The 22,880-nt window shown below is 38.1% G+C and overlaps 1 protein-coding gene across 2 annotated transcripts in view; it reads left to right on the top strand.

Moving 5' to 3' along the window:
- NEBL (nebulette) overlaps positions 1-22,880 on the top strand; it is a 379,950-nt gene that overhangs the window by 304,680 nt on the left and 52,390 nt on the right. The window contains exons 10-16 of one of the 2 annotated variants that reach the window (XM_027559998.1): positions 562-666; positions 2,407-2,514; positions 5,103-5,213; positions 7,881-7,991; positions 10,807-10,917; positions 18,778-18,888; positions 19,056-19,166. The exons of the other annotated variant lie outside the window; for it this stretch is intronic. Coding sequence (XP_027415799.1) covers positions 562-666; positions 2,407-2,514; positions 5,103-5,213; positions 7,881-7,991; positions 10,807-10,917; positions 18,778-18,888; positions 19,056-19,166 — 768 coding nt within the window. The remainder of the gene's footprint in view (positions 1-561; positions 667-2,406; positions 2,515-5,102; positions 5,214-7,880; positions 7,992-10,806; positions 10,918-18,777; positions 18,889-19,055; positions 19,167-22,880) is intronic. 2 annotated transcript variants of the gene reach the window in all.

Consider the following 22,880-nt stretch of genomic DNA (forward strand, 5'->3'; position numbering starts at 1 on the left):
CCATACCCAAATTCCTTGGTTTCTCTTTCGGCCACCTCCTATCTTGTCCTTTTAGGAAAGTTAGTTGAACGATTTCTTTCCCTCTCATTTTCCTTATGATCCATTACATACAACTTTTTTTCCCTTTCCTGACTCCAGCTTTCCTTTCATCTGTTCTTCTTTTCTTGTAGATGCAGTTATTAATAAACACATTTCTGTTCTAGGATAAGGGCAAGACAAACTGCCTTCTTTTGCCCACTTTGCCTGTTCACACACGTTATGGGTTTTTCCACTGTCACTTCCCAGTGCTGCAGATGTTATTTATGCTGTGTTTCGAGCCAGTAGTCCTCTGCTTCTCTTGAGTGTTTTAGATGCTGTTCGCATGGACCACCTAGAGCTGGTCTATCTCCCACTGTCGCTTTAGCTCAGGGTCGGCAATCTACACGGCCAGTGGACAGCAGATGGGAACTTAGTGGCAGCTTTGCAGCTCTTGTTCGCTTGCATTTTCAGTGTGCCCTCCTAAGTAGTAGTTGCTTTTAACAGACCCTTCTAGTCTTACTTTATTTTATTTATTTTTTTTAGCGAGAATATAGAAAGGTTTTTGAGGAAAACAAAGGCCTGTATCATTTTGATGTGGACGCTGCGGAACACCTGCACCATAAAGGCAATGCCATGCTCCAGAGTCAGGTACGAGGCCGCCCCTGCCTGGACTCAGCAGCATCACTGCCAGCACCTCCACCGAGAACGCGTAGCTGCTGGGAAGGACGTGCATCGTGAGGAAAGTCTCAGACTCTGTTCTCTCTGTGTTTATTAGGTTAGGGAAGCTTGAACCATGTTTCGACAGGCAGGCATTTCATAATATTATAGTTACTATACACAATCAAAAACTTACAAGATATGAGTTAATTAATTAATGGTCACATCTCATAATAATGAAAACTTTTATAGTGTACTGGTCATTTTGAGCTGCAAAAGTATAATTTTCCAGGCATAAAGTTTATTATAATTTTTCAGCTCAGTTGTAAGTGTATTAAAAATGGGAAATTATCTTAGCAGTGTATTCTGCCTTCATGTTTCTTTCAACTATGAAATTCTATGTACTCTCTGAAAGAAACTTTTAAAAATATCTTTTTCCTTGAATACATTAAAGTTGATAACTTTTTAAATTCTGAATTTCAGTAATTGAAAAAATATTATTTCCAGCATCTATTAAGATAAAATTTAAATCACTTTTAAATATACCCCATGGAACATAAATTCCATAATGATTTGATACCTACCTTCATTTATTTAAAAAATATACAAACCAGCTCTCCTTTAAGGTTGGAAGTATACATTTTTTTCTCTTTTCATTTTTATTTTTATTTCGTTTCCCCACAAAATTTTACCCTAACATAGTGTTCACTTTCATAGTTCACTTTCACTGATCTATTATACTTCTCTAAAACAAAAATATTCCTAAAAACAGGAATTAAAAAATTCGTTATATGTCCTGCTACCACAAAGTTCTGTTTTGAAAAGATTCTTTTGGATTTAAATACCATTAAAATTATTTTTATTATAATGCATCTTAAGAACCAATTTCATTAGTAATTTTTATATATAAGGATTTTAGTGAAAATACATATCTTAATAAAATGAATCATGATCAAAACTATGAATTTAATTTAAAAAGGTGTATTGCTAAAAAAGCCAACCACTCTTGCAGCTTGCAGAATATAATTCTAGTTTTTGTTTTTAGGAGATAGAAAATATTGATCATTTTATAAACCAAAATAGATAAGGGTTGGTTATAATGAATAAATAATTCATGATATGATTAAATAATGCTTAGCAAAACTGAAGGAAGTCACATAAAAGCTCTGTGTGTGTGTTTCACTCAATGTCAATGGGAAAATTCAGCCGTCCTAAAGAACACTGTCCTTCCTTTGTCAGAAAGACAGTCACAGTTCTGGTTTTCTTCTTGTTCATGATTTACTGATAGGCTTCAAAGTTATCACAGTGATCTCTCTTTGTCTCTTTTTTCCTGTCTCAGCCTCTCTGTGTCTTATCTCTCTCTCTCTCTATATGTACCTATGTATATATGTACCTTTACATGTGTGTATATTAATGGCATGTGTGTATACATGTATAACTCCATGTGTGATATATATCTTATCTATCCCAGCTGTTTACATATACATGTCCTAGAACTACATTATTTAATCGTAAACCATTCATATCCCTTAAAAACTTTAATATGTTACTGGTTTCCTTTCTTTGTATATCATTAACCACAGGGAACCTAGTGATCAACCTAAATGGCCAGAATATTGTGATTTTTAGAAAACAGGGTGATCGATTTTGCACATATAGTTATTTTACTTTGCTCTGTTTGTATAAGGGCTTGTGAGCTTTATGTGCCATTTATACTTTTTTTCAATGAAGGTGAAGTACAAAGAAGAGTATGAGAAAAATAAGGGGAAATCGATGCTTGAATTTGTTGAGACACCGTCATATCAAGTTTCAAAGGAGGCTCAGAAGATGCAGAGTGAAGTGAGTCTTTTTGTTTTGCTATCAACTGTTTAGTGCAAATTTGATGTTTTATCATTGAAAGGAACCATTACAGTGGTTCAGAAGGTTTCGTGCATCCGGAAGAAAGTATACTGCACTGGCCAGACCAAGGAATCCGCGCTGTAGACCCAGGCATCTAGTCCAGGTCATTGATTTTTTTTCCCTTGCCCTCAGTTTCCCAGTTTTCCAGGTGAGCTCTTGCATTCTGTGATGATAAAATTGACACTTTCAGGCTGTGTCCATGTGAAATTACGATGAGCAGATAAAAACTAAAAGGAAAATGAAGGGCTGGTTCCTTTACTTACCTTTTTTTTTTTTTTATAATGAGACTAGAGCTAACATTTGTTAAGTACTTACTCTGTGCTAGGTGACAGGCTGAATGTTTTATATATGTTGGCTCATTTAATCCTCTCAAGGTAATGATGCTAGGTAACTATATTCCTAGACTGATAATGCATCCACTGAAATTAATTGTCTTACCTAAAATTACATATTGAATAAGTGCTAATGGGTTAAAGGCATAAATGATTCCCTTTTTCCTGTTAATTTATTTAACTGATTCTCCCCCTACCCCTGGCTAATAATCAGTGATATCAGAAAGTTTCAAGGAAGTTTCAAGACATCAAGAGATCAATTATAAGTTGTTTATTTTTTTCCGCTTATCCATTTACTTCTCTACTTAAGATAATGCTAGGTCACATCCACATAGTCACCTGACACTGGTTCCTGTCTACCCCAGTGAGATTTCTTCTGTTGTTTTTTTTTTTGAGGGGGCAGTGGGGGTGAGTGTGGACAGAGGGGAATCAGACACCAGACACAGATGGTTTTGTCTACAGACACATCCAATTTCTGTGGGTACAACCAAGTTTTTACTTCAAAGGGACAGAAGTAGTGGGCAGTTACTATCAGCTGGTTACAACCACAGTGCTAGACTCCAGACATCCTCAATGGGCAAATCTTTTCTAGTTTTTAAAAACAACATCAAAACAGGGCAAAATGATAATTTATTTCTTCTTTTTATTTGGCTGCACTGAGTGGCTTGTGGGCTCTTTGTTCTCTGACCAGGAATTGAACCCCGGCCTTGGCAGTGAAAGCACCGAGCCCTAACCACTGGACATCCAGGAAATTCCCAAGAAATGATCATTTCTAGAGAGAGAAAAACCCTCCTAGGAATTTAGTAAACATTACATGTGCTTTGTTGAAAGGTTACGATTCATCTTCTCAGACAAAGGGCATGTAGAATACTGTGGCTTGTTGAATTTCAGAGTTGTTTAATTTCTTCTTCAGGGGAGAGAGGAGAAAATAATTACTTATATTTTTCATATCTCGTGTTTTCATGAGCCAATAAAGGGGAATTTGATCAAGAATGGTTCAGTGACTGTTTTACCCGAGTCAGTCACTTCTTTTTAAGTGAATTGACAGAGTAGGTAAACTTGATCAAAATTCAAAAGCCCTACAAAAACTCACATTTAATGGGATGGCTCACTGGAATATCTTTTGTTCTAGTCTGTTTGAGCTGCTCTAACAAAATACCACAGACTGAGTAGCTTAAGCAATAGAAACTTATTTCTCATAGTTATGGAGGCTGGAGGTCTGAGGTCAGGGTGCCAGCATGCTGAATTCTGGGGTGCAGACTGCTGCCTTCTTGCATCCTCACATGATGGAGAGCAGGGAGAGAAAGGAAGCAGGCTTGTTAGTGACTCTTTGAAGGACATGAATCCCATTCATAGTCTCTCATGTATGATGGCCTCATCTAATCCTCATCACGACCTGAAGGCCCCACCTCCTAATGTCATCCCGTGGGTGGGGAGGTAGGGGTTCAACATATGGGTTTTGGAGGGACATGTTCAGTCCGTAACACCTTGTCTGCATTTTGAGAACAGTATATAAAGTATTGTATGTATCCTTCACATCACCTCCTTCTCTTTCATTGCTAGTTGCTGTTACTGCTCATTCGTGTCTATCATTGCTAGTGCCAGATTTCAAATTAATTTCCCTCTGTCTTGTTGTCAGTGATCCACAGCCCAGATAAAGGTTTCTGCTTTCAGGAGCCATTTGGCTTCTCCGAAAGTTTAAGACTATATGAAATTGTCAGGTGAATGTACCTGAGAGACACAGGTCTCAAAAATCATGTTACTTTTCTGACAACAACACAAAGAAGGAGGTTCTGGTGTCTCAGGCTTACCTGCATCCTCTCCCGGCCCTACTGTGCTCCACTTCCCCGTTCAGCCACAGGAACACCCACGCTGAGGACCCTTGTACCATCTGGGTCTCATGGTTCCTTGATTTTTGCCCAGTACTAGTTCACTTTCCTCTCACCAAGAAATCCTGGAATGTAAATGTATGATTAATATACGCTACTGTTGCCTTTCTGTATTAGGAATGATGGCAGCTTGTGGTCTGAGATATTATGTTAAGGTTGGAGTTATTTTCCTATTAGTAAGAAGACTCAGAGGTGATACAATTATATAAGAAAAACATCAGTTTTGTTCCAGGAACTCTTGTTCTGTTATCTTTTCAACAGTCACTGGTATTTTCTAAATTTAAAATTATGTGGTCTTATTTTACAGAAAGTTTACAGAGAGGATTTTGAGAAGGATATTAAAGGAAGGTCATCAATGGATTTAGACAAGACTCCAGAGTTTTTACATGTAAAGTACATCACCAACCTTCTGAAGGAGGTATGATCCTACTATAGTTCTGCAAAAGAAATAGCCCAGAAAATATGCACTGATAATTCTCTACTAATTCTCTAATTCAGTGTTTGAGTTATTCATCCATTACGCTTTCCTTCACTTTGACCTTTACTAATAGAGTTTTATGTTTTCATTAAAAACAGGAAAGTGTTACTATTTCCATTTAATGTTGAAGGATGAAATTACCCAGATTTCCTTGAAAAACTTGAGAAATACTTTGATTTTATGTTTGGCTTGTAGCTTAGAAGCTCTATAAGTAGCTTTATAGCAGTTAGTTTTTTAAAAAAATATTTTCAGTGTGGATGAGGTTAGCTTGATTCTCTCAAATTTAGTTATTATAAACCACATATTAGAACCAGCTTTTCCTGTAACTTCTCAGCAGCATTCTCATGACATTTGATATCAGAAATGAGGTGATGTGTGAAGGTCTGGATAAATGGTACATTTATAAGTGGCTTGTGTTCTAAGTAGGGAAAAAATAATATATTTAGCATATACAGCATAAGAATTCATTTCCCTTTTTCATTTTATACTCAGCAGCATTTCCCCCCAACCCCTAAACTTAATGGTACATTTTGGCTCACAATGTTATTAAATTTGTTGAACTTAAGGCCCTCAAATCTAACAATTAAAAATATCATGTTCACAGTTTAAAAGTTTTGTTTTTGTTTCTGCTTTTTGTTTTTAAATAGTTTCTAAGTAACTTGAAACTCTTTCGGTTCTTTGTTTAAATAGTTTCTCTTTACATTAAGAGAAAGCATCAGAGAACTCCATTTCATCCTACATTTTGAACTGAAGAAACTGTCCCTGAAAGAAGTGTCTTAAACCAGTGGAACAGAGTATAATTACCTGCATAGATGTTAATCATCGTGAACGTCTTTAATAACAAAATACCAGCTGGCTTTCGCATTTAACCACTTGTAGAAATTTAATGTGATTCACTGTTGCAATGTATGCTGGGCTGAAGTAGGCATATCATGGAAGAGAATTCTTGCTACCCTATCTCTTCTCACTTCTAGTTCCTATAAAATTTTTTGAAGTTAAAGGCTGACCACGTGACAACTTCCTGCTATTATTGTCTTCTATTTAAATAATATGCACTATTTACATGAATTTTTAAAAAGAGAGTCTTTTTATTATTTACATACAAATGAAAATGTGAGATCTATTTTGAGAATTGTAAATGACTTTAATATGCTATTACCATTTTCTTTTATTTTTCTCTGTGAATGAATCTTATTTTAGACTCATTGATTTAGAAGGTATGCATCAGTATAAGAAAAAAGTCCAGAGACTATGATTAAAAATCTTTTAATTAAGTTACTGATACTGATATCTAATTTTAAAAAGAGACTCATGACTTAATGAAATTGTGACTTTGTTTTTTTTTTCCTTAAATTTTATTTTTATTTATTTATACTTTATGTGTAAGCATTTAGCTTCAAATTGTCTTTGCATTCTTTAAGGTTTTTGCATTTCTGTTGTCATATAATGTATCTTTTTATACTTAATTTGATTCCCTCAATTGTCCTCGACACTGGTATAGCAAGTATTTTTATTTTCATTTTGTCCATGTGAAAATCAAGGCTCAGTTACTTAAAGTCCTCTTGAAGGTCACAAGACCAACAAGTGAAAAGAATCCAGATCATTTGACTCCAGGACTCTTTCCAAAATTACATGCAGGTCATTACAATGTCTTGGAGGCTATTAGTTAAGCAGAGGACCAGCTAATTTAATTAAACTGGACAAAGAGAAACTAACATCAAATGAACCCTAGAATTAACTAGAATGTGATTTCTTATCCTTAAAGGAAGTTTCATCTGACAAGTTAGTCATAAAGGCAACTTAGCTGAATTGGATTAGGATAGACATTGTTTTCATAATTCAATTAGTAAGAAGACAGAAATTCATTAGCGCAAAAAAAAAACCCATATTATATGTACAGATTAAAGACATTTGGATCTACTTAAAATATGTTAAAATGGGTGAAATTCAGACTATATATTATCAATCTGTAGGAAATTATTTGATTTTACAAATCTTTGAATAAAATGGAAACAAAAAATTGGCTACATCAGTCCTTTTGATTTTGTAATTTTTCATTCTTTTCCAATTATGTTCTTTTAATGATTCATATTTTATAGACAGCTTTCAAAGAAATACTTCAAGTAATTAGTAAGAAGCATGCATTCTTAAGACCTTCCTTACCATTTAAATGGAAGAGGGGATGGAGAGGGAGATGGTGGGGAGGGAGGTTCAAAAGAGAGGGGGTATATGTATAGCTATGGCTGATTCATGTTGAGGTTTGACAGAAAACAGCAAAATTTTGTAAAGCAATTATCCTTCAATAAAAAATAAATAAATTAAAAAAAAGGGAAGATATCTTTTAAAAATATGGCTCCAATATGGTACCAAAACATGTGGGAAGACAGGATAAAAGAAAAAAGATTGATAGTATTGGAAACTCCACAACCATGACTAAAAAAGAAAATGAAGTATCTGTAGGAAATAAAGAGCATGAATGCTCAGAAATCTGGTTCATTCCTTTCTAGAAATATTTTCTTTCTGTGGTCTCTGGAAACACATGTAAAACAGTATATAAATTAAAGAGTTTCCCAGTAAATTTCAAATGGTAATATTCTTGTTTCATAGAAAGAATATAAAAAGGATTTGGAAAATGAAATAAAAGGGAAAGGAATGGAGCTTAATTCCGAAGTACTTGATATTCAAAGAGCAAAACGAGCATCTGAAATGACTAGTGAGGTGAGTTCATTTATTTAACGATTGAGAATATATGAATTTTCAGCTGATTTCCTTGTCTGTAAGTCTTTCTCAGAGATTATACAGTTGACCTTTGGACAAAATGGACTTAAACTGTGCAGGTAGGTCCACTTATACATACTTTCAATTGTAAATTCTGCAGTCCTCCACGGTCCATGATTGGTTGAATCTGTGAATGCTGAGGAACCTCTATGTGGAGGGCTGACGATAGTAATAGGGGAATTAAGCCTCTTATTGTTCATGTGTTCAGTTCAGTTCAGTCGCTCAGTCGTGTCCGACTCTTTGCGACCCCATGAATCACAGCATGCCAGGCCTCCCTGTCCATCACCAACTCCCGGAGTTCACTCAGACTCATGTCCATCGAGTCAGTGATGACATCCAGCCATCTCATCCTCTGTCGTCCCCTTCTCCTCCTGCCCCCAATCCCTCCCAGCATCAGAGTCTTTTCCAATGAGTCAACTCTTCACACGAGGTGGCCAAAGTTAACTGTATAGAAATATTGTGCAGCTTTTACGTGTAAGATGGTAATAAGCAGTTATGTTCTAGTAATCTTTTTGCAGTCAATGCATTTTTTAAAAAGATGATGCTCACCATCTTCTGTCTATGTGGTATGAGAAAAATGAACATTTCCTTATTTTAGAAAAAATTCTATATACTTAACCAAAATAATTGAATAAGATTTAATGTCATCTTTTAAACTAGTGAAAGGCAGATTAGGAAGGTGGTCTGTTAGTAACTACAGTTTAAAAGTTCACATGCTCACTGGCTGTCCCAGTCTTTGGCTAGCTGCTGAGTCCACTTAAACCTCTTTATAAAATGAAAGTGGCTGTTACTCACTGTACATGAATTTTTAAGAATGAAGTGCCTCTGAAGTGCTGTAAGTCCTTTAATCCTTGTGTTATCTCATTACTTTGGTAGCAAATAATGACACTGTCTTTGAGGAGAGTCTCACTGACTTTAACAGTGAAGAAATCTAAGACTTTATCCACATATGTCAATAAACCACGGTAATGATAATGATGATCACAATAATGATGTTGATGTGATTGTATTAGTCAGGTTGCAAATGATAGAAACCCAAGTCAAACCTGATTAAGAAACTGTTTTGGTTTAAGAACAAAGAAATCTGAGGGTCACATTCAGGTTGGAATTTGAATGCTGTCCCTTTTCCTTCATCTCTCTCTTCTGTTATCTTCACTCTTGCTTTGCTCTTGACAGGCTGTTTCTATATGATGGCACCTCTTCACGGCAGTCATGTCTGACTCTTTGTGACCCTATGGACTATATAGTCTGTGGAATTCTTCAGGCCAGAATACTGGAGTGGGTAGCCTTTCCCTTCTCCAGGGGATCTTCCCAACCCAGAGATCGAACCCAGGTTCCCTGCATTGCAGGTGGATTCTTTACCAGCTGAGCCACAAGGGAAGCCCAAGAATACTGGAGTGGGTACCCTATCCTTTCTCCAGTGGATCTTTCTGACCCAGGAGTTGAACCAGGGTCTCCTGCAGGCAGATTTTTTACCAACTGGGCTATCAGGGAAGCCCCCTCTTCACGACAGGATAACTCATATCTGTGGCCACTAATTCCAGTAGGAAGTGAGCATCTGTTTGCTTATAATATGACTAAGGTCTAAGGATTGAGTCTTACTGAATCACCTTTGTCTTGTGCCCAGACTCAACCCAGTCATTCTCTCTGGAGTCAGAGGAATGTCATGTGCTGATGATCTAGTATGGGTCTCATGGTCACCATTGTTCAGTTTACTTTCTAGCAGTTTAATGGTGCTTTTAAGTATAAATTATTCTAAATTGATATGTGTTTTTTAAAGATTTATATTCATCTTTGGCTTGTGTTTTTTACATAAAGGAAATATTAAAAGCATTTTAGTGGAATTAAAATTTTATGTAGGAAAAATCACACTCACCCCAGAACAACCCACCCAGAGTTGATGGATTGAGAGAGATTAGAGGCAATTCCTTACAGGAAATTGTGGAACTTTTTGCCAGAAGAGTCAGAAACAACACTGTCCACCGTGATGTCTTTGACTAACATTGTCATCACACTTATCTATAGCAGTAATTTTCTATAAATTTTTTTCTGTTGTGGGTAATATATCTAGTAACATTCAGAGTTCAGTTTTGTAAATTACTTATCAATAATACTTGGGAAAGGTTTTTTAAACTCTCAGTGGCAGAGTTCATCCAAAGAGAGTTGATGGCAAGACAGTGGCAGGAACACCAATAAACCTGGCCTTCGGATGTGGATATAGGAGTAAAAAACTGGAAAAAAGCTATCAGTTACTGAAAACCCACTCTGTTCTGGGCAGTAGGCTACATGCAGTCTCCATGATCCTCACAGTGATCCTGCACAGAGGAACTATAATCCTCATTTTGCAGATGAGTAAACCAGAAATGTGAAGAAACAGTCCCAGTATCACACACGTGGCCACGAGTGCTCTGACCTCAAAGTCAGTCTTCTTTCTAAAACATCAACTCAATTAAGCTTGCCTTCCGATCCTTCTGGCCCCAAGACAGTTTCAGTGAAGATTGTCACCTGGCAATTGCCTTTATATAGCAAAAGTCTTGAGAGTGTATAAACTCTTCTTCAGTGAGGACAGTGAATATAGTTCTAAGCAGTTCAGAAAATTTAGGTCTAGGTTGATCATTCATAGTACAAAGTAAGCTCTGTTTTCTTCTTAAAAAAAAAAAACAAAAACATGTTTAGCCATTTTTGGTATCATTGAATTCAAATATGTCTTTGTCCCCTCAGTGTCTGAGTATTGCAAAATATTGCTTTTTTATAGAAAGAATACAAGAAAGACCTGGAATCAGAAATTAAAGGGAAGGGAATGCAAGTTGGCACTGACACCCTTGGAATTCAGCATGCCAAAAGAGCTTCTGAGATGGCGAGTGAGGTGAGTATTGAGACTGAGTGAGGTGGACCTTGAGGCTCCTGTTTTGGAACTTGACAAATCATAATAACAAACAGATTAATACATGGACTTTTTCAAAGCTTTCTGTGACTAGTCTAACAGTTTGGAATGGAAACCATTTGCAATCATCATGCTTACCGGAAAAATTTACAGTTTCTGCTTTGCTCATTAACTTCAAGTATGTCAAAGAAAACTTGGAGAAGGGCATTTTAATACAACACACAGATACAGACACGGATACAGTTTTTTACTTTATCCCATAATACAAGTTTCATGTTAATTTTACTCTATGATTAATATTTTCATATCATTTTTTTTTGAGGGTGGATCATGTGCTACTTGGCACATTTCATTTCCAGCTATGTGAGCAGAACTTGAAAATCACACACTGAAGGCTGTCTTTTCACCTTGCTGATAGTTTCCTTTGATGTGCAGAAGCTTTTAAGGTTAATTAGGTCCCATTTGTTTATTTTTGCTTTTATTTCCGATATTCTGGGAGGTGGGTCATAGAGGATCCTGCTGTGATGTATGTCGGAGAGTGTTTTGCCTATATTCTCCTCTAGACAGTATGGTACTGGCACAAAGACAGAAATATAGATCAATGGAACAAAATAGAAAGCCCAGAGATAAATCCACACACATATGGACACCTTATCTTTGACAAAGGAGGCAAGAATATACAATGGATTAAAGACAATCTCTTTAACAAGTGGTGCTGGGAAAACTGGTCAACCACTTGTAAAAGAATGAAACTAGAACACTTTCTAACACCATACACAAAAATAAACTCAAAATGGATTAAAGATCTAAACATAAGACCAGAAACTATAAAACTCCTAGAGGAGAACATAGGCACCAGAAGGAAAAACACCAATACAGTATACTAACGCGTATATATGGAATTTAGAAAGATGATAACAATAACCCTGTGTACGAGACAGCAAAAGTGACGCTGATGTATGGAACAGTCTTATGGACTCTGTGGGACAGGGAGAGGGTGGGAAGATTTGGGAGAATGGCATTGAAACGTGTAAAATATCATGTATGAAACGAGATGCCAGTCCAGGTTCAATGCACGATACTGGATGCTTGGGGCTAGTGCACTGGGACGACCCAGAGGGATGGTATGGGGAGGGAGGAGGGAGGAGGGTTCAGGATGGGGAGCACATGTATACCTGTGATGGATTCATTTTGATATTTGGCAAAACTAATACAATTATGTAAAGTTTAAAAAGAAAATAAAATTTAAAAAAAAAAAAAGAAAATCACACACTGAGATTGTAACATGAAAATGATACTATTTTTGTTTGGTTGGTTGTGTGTTCTCAAAATATGCTCTGTTGACCTCAACAGTGTGTCTGAAATTTCTGTAGAATCAGCATTTTGTGTTGAAATTCATTCATCTAAAACCATTTCTTCTTCATGTAATACATGAACAACAGGATATTGAAGTTTTGTCTTAGGTGCTATGATGTGATAGATATAAAATAACAAAGTTGTAGGAGTCAGATCTTATATGTATTCTTCGAATGAAATAGCCCAGAATCAGTTCTACATCTCTTGAACTCCCCCAGAAATTTTGAAAATATAGAAGGGCCACTGGAGCAGAGAGTGTTTGGGAAGAGATGACTTAGAAGAAACACGTGTAAAGCAAAAGTTGCGGTGCAGGCTAAGGGGTACAGCTCCCGTACCTTAAGGCTGGCTGGGGTTGAGGCTCCGGTAGCGCTACTCTGAGAGCTACGATGTGACACTTGCAGTTAGGCAGAGCTGGCTTAGGACTGACTCCCACCCAGGGAATCTGGAGGCTGAGAAGTAGCTGAATACCTACCAGGGGAATTACTGCTGTGCTGAGATCTGCCTCCATCCCCAGGGTTAGATACTGGCCAGGGGAGTGGAATGGTGATAACTTTGTTTCAGATATAGAAACAAGGGATGGCCTAGAATTCTTGACCAAAAGGGATTCCATCTAGAAATGGTGGGAGTCGGGTGGGAGGGTGTATGCTGAACAGAGACTTGAAAACCTTCTGCCCCTAATTCTACCCCTAATTCTGTCATCCTCCTGAGAGATAGCCATTGTTAGGAATTTTCTGTAGAGCCTTTCAGATCTATTTTTCTGTGTATATAGATAACTATACATTTGTGCACAAGGAACTGAAAAAAACCTTAAATAAATACAATGTAGTTGGTCCTTGCTTTTCTCACTGAATATCATGGACCCTTTTCCATGTTCAGTTCAGTTCAGTTCAGATCAGTTGCTCAGTCGTGTCTGACTCTTTGTGACCCCATGGACTGCAGCACGCTAGGCCTTCCTGTCCATCACCAACTCCCAGAGTTTACTCAAACTTTTGTCCATTTAGTCGGTGATACCATCTAACCATCTAATCCTCTGTCGTCCCCTTCTTCCCCCACCTTCAATCTTTCCCAGCATCAGGGTCTTTTCAAATGAGTCAGTTCTTTGCATCAGGTGGCCAAAGTATTGGAGTTTCAGCTTCAGCATCAGCCCTTGCAAAGAATATTCAGGACTGGTTTCCTTTAGGATGGACTGGTTGGATCTCCTTGCAGTCCAAGGGACTCTCAAGAGTCTTCTCCAACACAACAGTTCAAAAGAATCAATTCTTCAGTGCTCAGTTTTCTTCATAGTCCAACTCTCACATCCATACATGACCAGTGGAAGAACTATAGTTTTGACTAGACGGACCTTTGTTGGCAAAGTAATGTCTCTGCTTTTTAATATGTCTAGGTTGGTCATAACTTTTCTTCCAAGGAGCAAGTGTCTTTTAATTTCATGGCTGCAGTCACCATCTGCAGTGATTTTGGAGCCCAGAAAAATTAAGTCTTACACTGTTTCCCCATCTGTTTGCCATGAAGTGATAGGACTGGATGCCATGACCTTAGTTTTCTGGATGTTGAGTTTTAAGGAAACTTCTACACTCTCCTCTTTCACTTTCATCAAAAGGCTCTTTAGTTCTTCACTTTCTGCCATAAGGGTGGTGTCATCTGCATATCTGAGGTTATTGATATTTCTCCCAGCAATCTTGCTTCCAGCTTGTGCTTCTTCCAGCCCAGCGTTTCTCATGATGTACTCTGCATAGATGTTAAATAAGCAGGGTGACAATATACAGCCTTGATGTACTTCTTTCCCAATTTGGAACCAGTCTGTTGTTCCATGTCCAGTTTTTACTGTTGCTTCTTGATCTGCGTACAGATTTCTCAGGAGGCAGGTCAGGTGGTCTGAAATTCCCATCTCTTTCAGAATTTTCCACAGTTTGTTGTAATCCACACTGTCAAAGGCTTTGGTATAGTCAATAAAGCAGAAGTAGATGCTTTTCTGGAACTCTCTTGCTTTTTCAGTGATCCAACGGATGTTGGCAATTTGATCTATGGTTCCTCTGCCTTTTCTAAATCCAGCTTGAGCATCTGGAAGTTCATGGTTCACGTATTGCTGAAACCTGGCTTGGAGAATTTTGAGCATTACTTTACTAGCGTGTGAGATGAGTGCAATTGTGCAGTAGTTTGAGCATTCTTTGGCATTGCCTTTCTTTGGGATTGGAATGAAAACTGACTTTTTCCAGTCCTGTGGCCACTGCTGAGTTTTCCAAATTTGCTGGCATATTGAGTGCAGCACTTTCACAGCATCATCTTTTAGGATTTGAAATAGTTCAACTGGAATTCCATCACCTCCCCTAGCTTTTTTCGTAGGGATACTTCCTAAGGCCCCATTGACTTTGCATTCCCAGATGTCTGGCTCTAGGTGAGTGATCACACTGTCGTGATTATCTGGGTTGTGAAGATTTTTTGATATAGTTTTACTGTATATTCTTGCCACCTCTTCTTAATATCTTCTGCTTCTGCTTCTTAATATCTTCTTTTCCATGTTACTTCATATAATTCTACCTCATTGTTTTAGAAAAATTATGTTCTGTAACATGGATATAAATATGCAACCATTTGCCTTTAATGTCCTGTAGGGATTCCCTGGTGGCTCAGAGGGTAAAGCATCTGCCTGTGATGCGGAAGACCCAGGTTCGATCCCTGAGTCAGGAAGATCCCCTGGCGAAGGAAATGGCAACCCACTGCAGTATTCTTGCCTGGAGAATCCCATGGACAGAGGAGCCTGATGGGCTACAGTCCATGGGGTCGCAAAGAGTCAGACACGACTGAGCAACTACACTTACACTTAGGCATTACCACATGTCAGTGACACTTAAATGTATTATAACAGGGATTCTACATAACCTACTGAAAATCCTCATTTTTCCCTTAGATCTGCTTCCTTCTTTCACCCCTTTCTTTGCAAGGGGTATCAGTGAAATCCCAGAAGTTACTTTGATTACTATTGTCAGCAAGTTTTATTGACTCCACAACCATAATGATTTCCTAGATCCATCTACCTCTCCCCACTTTTGTCCAAGCCACAATCTCTATCTCCTGGATCATTGCAGTAGCTTTCTAAACAAGATTCTTCTTCCAACATTGACCTCATTCTCTACCCAGAAGCCAGAACAATCCTTGAAGGGTTAAGTTTTCTGATTTCTCCCACTGAAAACTCTCCAGTGGTTTCCAGTCTGTGCAGTATGGGCACCATACTCCTTGCTCTGGTATGGTGCCATGCTCTCCCTCCTGCTTATTCTCAACCCCTGTACCATTCTTCCCTTGCTCATCATATTCTAGTCTTAAAGGCTCAAGGCTGGCTGCACCTCCACAAGTTTTACAGTCTCTGTAAAGCTCTGTTTCTTCCTGAAAGTCCTTCCCTTGTCTTTGCATGGCTGGCTCTTTCTTGTCCTTCCTTTCTTAGATTTATTAGTATTTCCTTATGGTCGCCTCCTTGGGCTTCTGAGTAACTGACTATCTAGCAACTATCAAATCACTACTTATATTTTCCATTATTTTTGTTATTATGAAGAGAGTGCAATATCCAGTATTTGTTCAAGGTCCTGGATTTGACTATGGGGGCGGGATGAGGAATTTGGAGCTGGAGAAGAGTCTTCAAAATCATCCTCATGGGACTGAACTTGAAGCCAAAAGAAAGTGTACTTTCTCAGGAGAAAACAATGTGGAAAGAACAGAAATTTTGCATTTCACACTTTTACCTAAGAATCTTCTATGACATATTCCTTTTATGACAAGTTGAAGTGTTGCATGTTTCCTTAGAATGATAATACGTTAGTTTATTCAGAGATACATTGATTGAGATGTCTTTGTATACCTTGGGATTGTATTTAGTTGACACTTGAACAACACGGGACATTAATTCCCATATCACTTATGGTCTGCTCTCTATATCCATGGTTTCTCCACACCCACAGGTTCAACCAACCACAGACCATGTAGTGCTGTAGTAGTTACTGTTGAAAATATCACCACACACGTGCAGCCGCACAGTTCAAACCCATGAATCTATGATCAAGACTCAAACTTTGTTCAAGACTCAAACTCACTAGGAAAATGGTGCATTTTGGTTATTGAGAACCCAAAGGAAAAACAGGCCTTGAAGAGACAGCTGTGCTGTGGCCCAGACCAATTCTGGTGATGCCGTATCTTTGTCATCCACAGTCTCATTTGCATATAATTATAGCTATGTTGCATTTTGCTCAAATGACGGTTCTCAAGTCCTTTTCAACTAGACTTCAGGACTTTGCAATAGTTCAGCTTTTGTTTTTTCAAGTAAAGTAAATGTGCTATATTGTTACACAGATGACCTCTCACAGTTCGACTTTCCTGGTGGGCTTGACCATGTGACTTGCATTAAAAAATCTGACTCAGGCTCTTGGAACATAGATGTCATCATGTTTTTCTTTTAAGTTTTTCTAAGTTGTAAGATATTTTATTATGCATCAATATTAGCTGATGTGACTAGAGTCCATGTAGTCTATTTATGTGCTTTTGAATGCTTTTAGATTTGAAAATTCATATTGGAAATATTAAATGGCATATTTATACCATGGAATTTTGGTGATAATCTATGATCAGTACCTCAGTTTGTACATATATTGTCTTTCAAATGAAGTGTTTTGCTTTTGGGCCTTAGCTAAAAACAGAGCTTTTTAAGGGCATAGTGATAATTTAATATTATTAGTTTGAAAGTTAAACATTTTTACCTGAATGTTTAACTTTTTTATTATTTCACTTCAGGAAAGTAAAACTGAGACTGTAAGTCAGTGCAAATAGGCAGATTTATGGGTAGCAGACTTATGGGTAGATAGTAAATACCATTTCTCTAGATTGAAATTTTTGTTTACAACTTCTCTAAATTTACAACATCACAAATAAGCAAAACAAAATTTATTTTATAGCATGGAATCACAAATCTTGGGTATCTCAGCATAATAGGAAGTAATTGTTTTTGAAGAAATTTAATAGGATATAGTCAGTAGTTTCCTTTTATTATAATTTTCATTGAAGAATAACATTCATACATATAAATGTTCAATTATAGGAATAAGAATAATCAGTAGCTTTAAAATGTGGCAAGAGTGTCTTAAGACAATTGTGTCTATGTAATCATGACATTTTATAGGTAACAGATAATCCAGCTCAAAAAAGCAGATAATTTTTATTGTTCTTGTGACCCAGCAGTAGAGGAATTCTTGGGCATGGCTTAATCTAGGACTGACTTACACAGTGTGATTTCTGTTTTAGCTTCTGACTTTCTCTTCTGGGGCAGGCTTTCTTCTCCCATTTGCAAGGAGGCGCATGGCAGCTCCCAGGGCTGCAAACTTCTTCATTCATGTCCAGAAGGAAAGAAAAGTCTCCTGAAACACTGTGTGGAAAGAGAAATGTTCCTTTCCTTAAATGTACTAATCATGAAGGGCCAGGGGTGGGGTGTAACGATTTTCTTCAGCCGAGTAGGGTCCTTGCACTGGGGCCAGTCTCAGCCAAGGTGGAGAGCTTAGAACAGGAAGCAGCGAGTTGCCCAGTGACAAATCAAGGAGCGAATGAAGGAAAAACAGGAATAAGGTTCCAGGAGGCAACCAGCAATTACTCACTACAGAATGAGATACGACAATTTTTTAAAATCAATAAATATTTAATTAAATGTTTTCAAAGTATAACATTTTGTCAACTAGTCAATAGCAATGTAACACATGTATTATAAAGTTACATATATATTATCTTCCATAACAGATAAAATTATACTGTAATATAGTCTATTTACTATGGATTGGGGCTTTTGCCAGTAAAGATGAGAATATACCAATGGCCAATAAGCACATGAAAGGATGCTCAGCATCATTACCATCAGTGAAATGCAAAAGAAAGCCACAGTGATGTATTACTTCACAGTCACTAAAAGGCTAGGATAAAAAAACATAGATTTTAACAAGTGTTAGTGAAGTTGTAGAGAAATCAGAACCCTTCTTGTGTATTGCTGCTAGGATTGTAAGACTGAATAGCCACTTTGGAAAACAGTTTAGCAGTTCCTCAAAAGGCTAAACAGTTACTATATGACCCAGCAATTTCATTTCTAGGTTATATACTCAAGAGAAATGAAAACTTATGTAATGTGACATTTTTACACTCACATTTTATTGATATTCATCAAGTTATATATTAACCAATATTTTATCACTTTATTGAAATATAAAATATTTTCCTTCACCTCCCTGTGTTTTCTTTCTTAAGTCACGTTAGTAGAAAAAAAGCTGCCTGAGTCCTTGTGGTCATTCCAAGTTGTGTTCTGCCACAAATTAAGTCTTTGTCATTTCCTAGAAAAAAAGAAGTGAATTTACATCCAGTTTATTTCTAAAAGCCATGATCTTGACATCAAAAATGACATCAAGTTTTCCAACGCAGATTTTCAAATTATTGTAAGGCCCTAATTTCAGGTTTCATTTTCTGCAGAAAGATTATAAAAGAGATCTGGAGACTGAAATTAGAGGGAAAGGCATGCAGGTGAGCACAGACACTCTCGATATCCAGAGAGCCAAGAAAGCATCTGAAATGGCCAGCCAGGTAAGAAACTAACAGGACATGAAGTTTAAAACAAACACATCAAATTGTATACAGAAGAAATATAAATGGTGTTTCCACATGTGTGACATTGAGATTCAAACATGTAAATATCTGCAGTGCTATGGAAAGCTATGCAAAACTCTGAAGACTGTTTTCTGTTCTTTTAGAAAGAATATAAGAAAGACTTAGAAAATGAAATTAAAGGGAAAGGAATGCAGGTGAGCATGGATATCCCGGATATGCTTCGAGCCAAGAGGGCATCTGAAATCTATAGCCAGGTTGGTAGAGAATAAAGATGCTCAGGATAATATATTCTAATATCCCAGCACCTTCTGCTCTGTGTGTCTTTATGATTTGTGCCTTTTTGAGGGGTTTCTATTCAAAGTCAATGCACTCTATTATAAAGTAACCACTAACCAAACTTGATTTTGTCAATAATGAAAGGGACAACTGCTGTAGATTCATCTCAACAAAACTTATTGAGCATCAGAGCATCCCTATTAGATCCCTCTGTTTTGAGTCCAAGGACATTTTGACCTTTTTATTTCCATTTTTTTATTCCATTGTGAACTTGGCTCTAATGCTTATCCTGCAAAAAATACAAAGAATTTTCTTTTATCTACTTCATCATGCATATTTTAATTTAAATAAACAACTTAAACTAAGAATAAGTTAAACTGTACAAAGTATAAGGTGAAATTGAAGATTAAGATTAACTAAAATTTAATGTAAGATCTAAGTTTTGTTGATAAAATTTAATTTGCCAAGTATATCTGTGACAAATCTGCCAGAAAACTGGATATAAGAGAAATAATGACTACACAGGAAAGTATATAATGGAAGAAAAAAGTTATTGATAAAATCTCATTTGGGCAAAGTTATTTGTTAGTGAATAATTTATTTGCTATAATATTTGTTATAAAAAGAATGAATCCCAATGGAAAAGTAGTATGCTGCTGCTGCTATATCACTTCAGTTGTGTCTGACTCTGTGTGACCCCAAAGATGGCAGCCCACCAGGCTCTCCCGTCCCTGGGATTCTCCAGGCAAGAATACTGGAGTGGGTTGCCATTTCCTTCTCCAATGCATGAAAGTGAAAAGTGAAAGTGAAGTCACTCAGTCGTGTCCGACTCTGTGTGACCCCATAGACGGCAGCCCACCAGGCTCCCCTGTCCCTGGGATTCTCCAGGCAAGAATTCTGGAGTGGGTTGCCAGTTCCTCCTCCAATGCATGAAAGTGAAAAGTGAAAGTGAAGTCGCTCAGTCGTGTCTGACCCTCAGTGACCCCATGGACTGCAGCCTTCCAGGCTCCTCCGTCCATGGGATTTTCCAGGCAAGAGTACTGGAGTGGGGTGCCATTGACTTCTCCGGGAAAAGTAGTATAGGGGAATGAAAAAAAAAATAAGATAATGAAGAAATTGGATTTGGCTAATGGGATTTATGTTGAAATAATTTTTAACAAAATTTGACCAAATTTGTCAAAATTCTGACTAACAAGCAAGGAATTGAAACATCCACTGGTTCAAAATTAGAGTGTCACAGAACTCAGGTTCAGGGGCTAGTCACGCAAGGATTCAATATTGAGAGACAAGTGTGAGTAAAAGGAAAGATAGCTTTGCTGAGGATGCCAGCAATCCTAGGGAGAAGGTGTACTCATGTCCCAAAGAACCAACTATCCCCTGCTATCAGGGGCAAGAGTTTTTATAGGGGAAGTTTAGGGGTGTATAGGCAAAGGGAGTTGGTGATGGACAGGGAAGCCTGGTGTGCTGCAGTCCATGGGGTTGCAAAGAGTCGAACACAACTGATCAACTGAACTGAGGCAAAGGGAGGGGGGCTGTGAGCGGAAAAGAGTCAGACAGTCGTCTTGAAATTGATCATGTGGTGGTCTAATCAGTGTCATCTTGATTGTTTTAAGTGCAATTAATCTTCAGTTCCAAGATTGGTTTGTTCCCATTTCCTTGAGTCCAGTTCTCAAAATTGTGGCAGCTTATGTCATGGCGATAGTCTGTTTCATCATGTAGTTAGCTTCTTCCACCTGGTGGAGGTTTCAGCATTTACAAAACAGCTCAAAGGATATGGCTGAAAATATTCTCTGTAGCTCTTCAGGAAGAACTAAAGGTCCTTGACTTTGTTTAATGATTAAATTTTATTTGGCCTTGTTTCCTTGCTTTCCTTTGTTTCCATATTTCTAAATTCTCTGATGAAATTTATTCTCTGACTAAAGTTTCTATAGACAAGAGATAGGTGGAGGTAATGGGGGAGTGGAGTCTCTCCTGGGAAGTCCCCATGGGGTCCTGCTCCATTAAAGGGTATCATGATGCCAGAATTAAGTATTTATCCAAGGAATTGCCTGCTTCTCAGCCTTCTTCAGTGACAGAGCAGATGGGATGGTCCTGAAGTGTGTTCATCTGTCCTCAGTGTCTCATGATGGCACTGAACTTGGAGAAGTTGACACTAGTTGTATCAGCTAAACTACAAATCTAACTTCTTAAAATGGGCATATTGCCATTTGATTCAGTGGAGAAAAGTTGGCAAACTCATTCATACATTCAGTAGATACTTCTTGAACACCCATTTACATGCAAAATTAGACTTGGATTTTTGGCTTTGGGGAACTACTAGGTAATCTAATTATCAAATAATCATGCAAATATAGTATGACAAATTATGATATGTCCTCAGTTCAGTTCAGTTCAGTTCAGTTGCTCAGTCGTGTCTGACTCTTTGCGACCCCATGAATCGCAGCACGCCAGGCCTCCCTATCCATCACCAACTCCCAGGGTTCACTCAGACTCACGTCCATCGAGTCAGTGATGCCATCCAGCCATCTCATCCTCTGTCGTCCCTTCTCCTCCTGCCCCCAGTCCCTCCCAGCATCAGAGTCTTTATCAATGAGTCAACTCTTTGCATGATGTGGCCAAAGTACTGGAGTTTCAGCTTCAGCATCATTCCCTCCAAAGAAATCCCAGGGCTGATCTTCAGAATGGACTGGTTGGATCTCCTTGCAGTCCAAGGGACTCTCAAGAGTCTTCTCCAACACCACAGTTCAAAAGCATCAATTCTTTGGCGCTCAGCCTTCTTCACAGTCCAACACTCACATCCATACATGACCACAGGAAAAACCATAGCTTTGACTAGATGGACCTTTGTTGGCAAAGTAATGTCTCTGCTTTTGAATATGCTATCTAGGTTGGTCATACCAGAAAGTATAGATAACAAAAGTAAACCCTTCCCATAGGAAGTGGTGCCTGAGTTGTTAGAATTCCTGCTTTAATTTAACAGTGTTGATTTTGTGAGTGTGATATCAGGGTACATCTGATTTTAAAGAACTTTAGTTATTTGAGATACAAGGGAATGTTTAAAAGGGTTTAATGATGCTGTGGTGCGTTTCAATGTGAACAATATTCTCCTTCCTTAACAAGCAGCAGTATGCCATGCAGTTACCTTCACTGACTTTGGAACCAGAGTGGCTGGGTTTAAATCCTGGTTCTGACACTTAGCTAGTGCCTCAGTTTCCCCAAGAGTGGATAATAATACCTGCTTGTGGGGTTATCTTTCTCCGATCTTCTAGGAGGTATCTATCATTCAGCAGGTAGCCATTCTGGACTCCAGAATGTCTTGCCTTCCCTGTCATGCTGTCCAAAGGCTGGGGCTGGAAGCTCCTGTGACTCAGTAGGGCCTTCACTAGCACTGCTTCCTTTTTACTGCACTGCTGGAGTTGCTTTCCTGTTTCTCCACTGCTGGAAAGCCTTCCTTGCCCTGTCCTCAGGTCTTGGGCAGTGCCAAGCCTCCCAGGAGCTCCAGGATTGTATTTCACAAAGGAAAATGCTGGAGGCTTAGGTGTGGGGTCAAGAGCTACAAAGGGTTCAGCCTTGCAGACCAGAGCCTGTCCCTCCACTTTGGCCTCTGGCCACTCTGTTCCCCATCCCAACCCTAGGACCCCGCAACACTGCCTGCCCTTGGCCCACCACGACTTCCTTGCGCCCTTCCCTCT

Source organism: Bos indicus x Bos taurus, chromosome 13 (assembly GCF_003369695.1).
Source record: "Bos indicus x Bos taurus breed Angus x Brahman F1 hybrid chromosome 13, Bos_hybrid_MaternalHap_v2.0, whole genome shotgun sequence".
NCBI classification, from domain to species: Eukaryota; Metazoa; Chordata; class Mammalia; order Artiodactyla; family Bovidae; genus Bos; species Bos indicus x Bos taurus.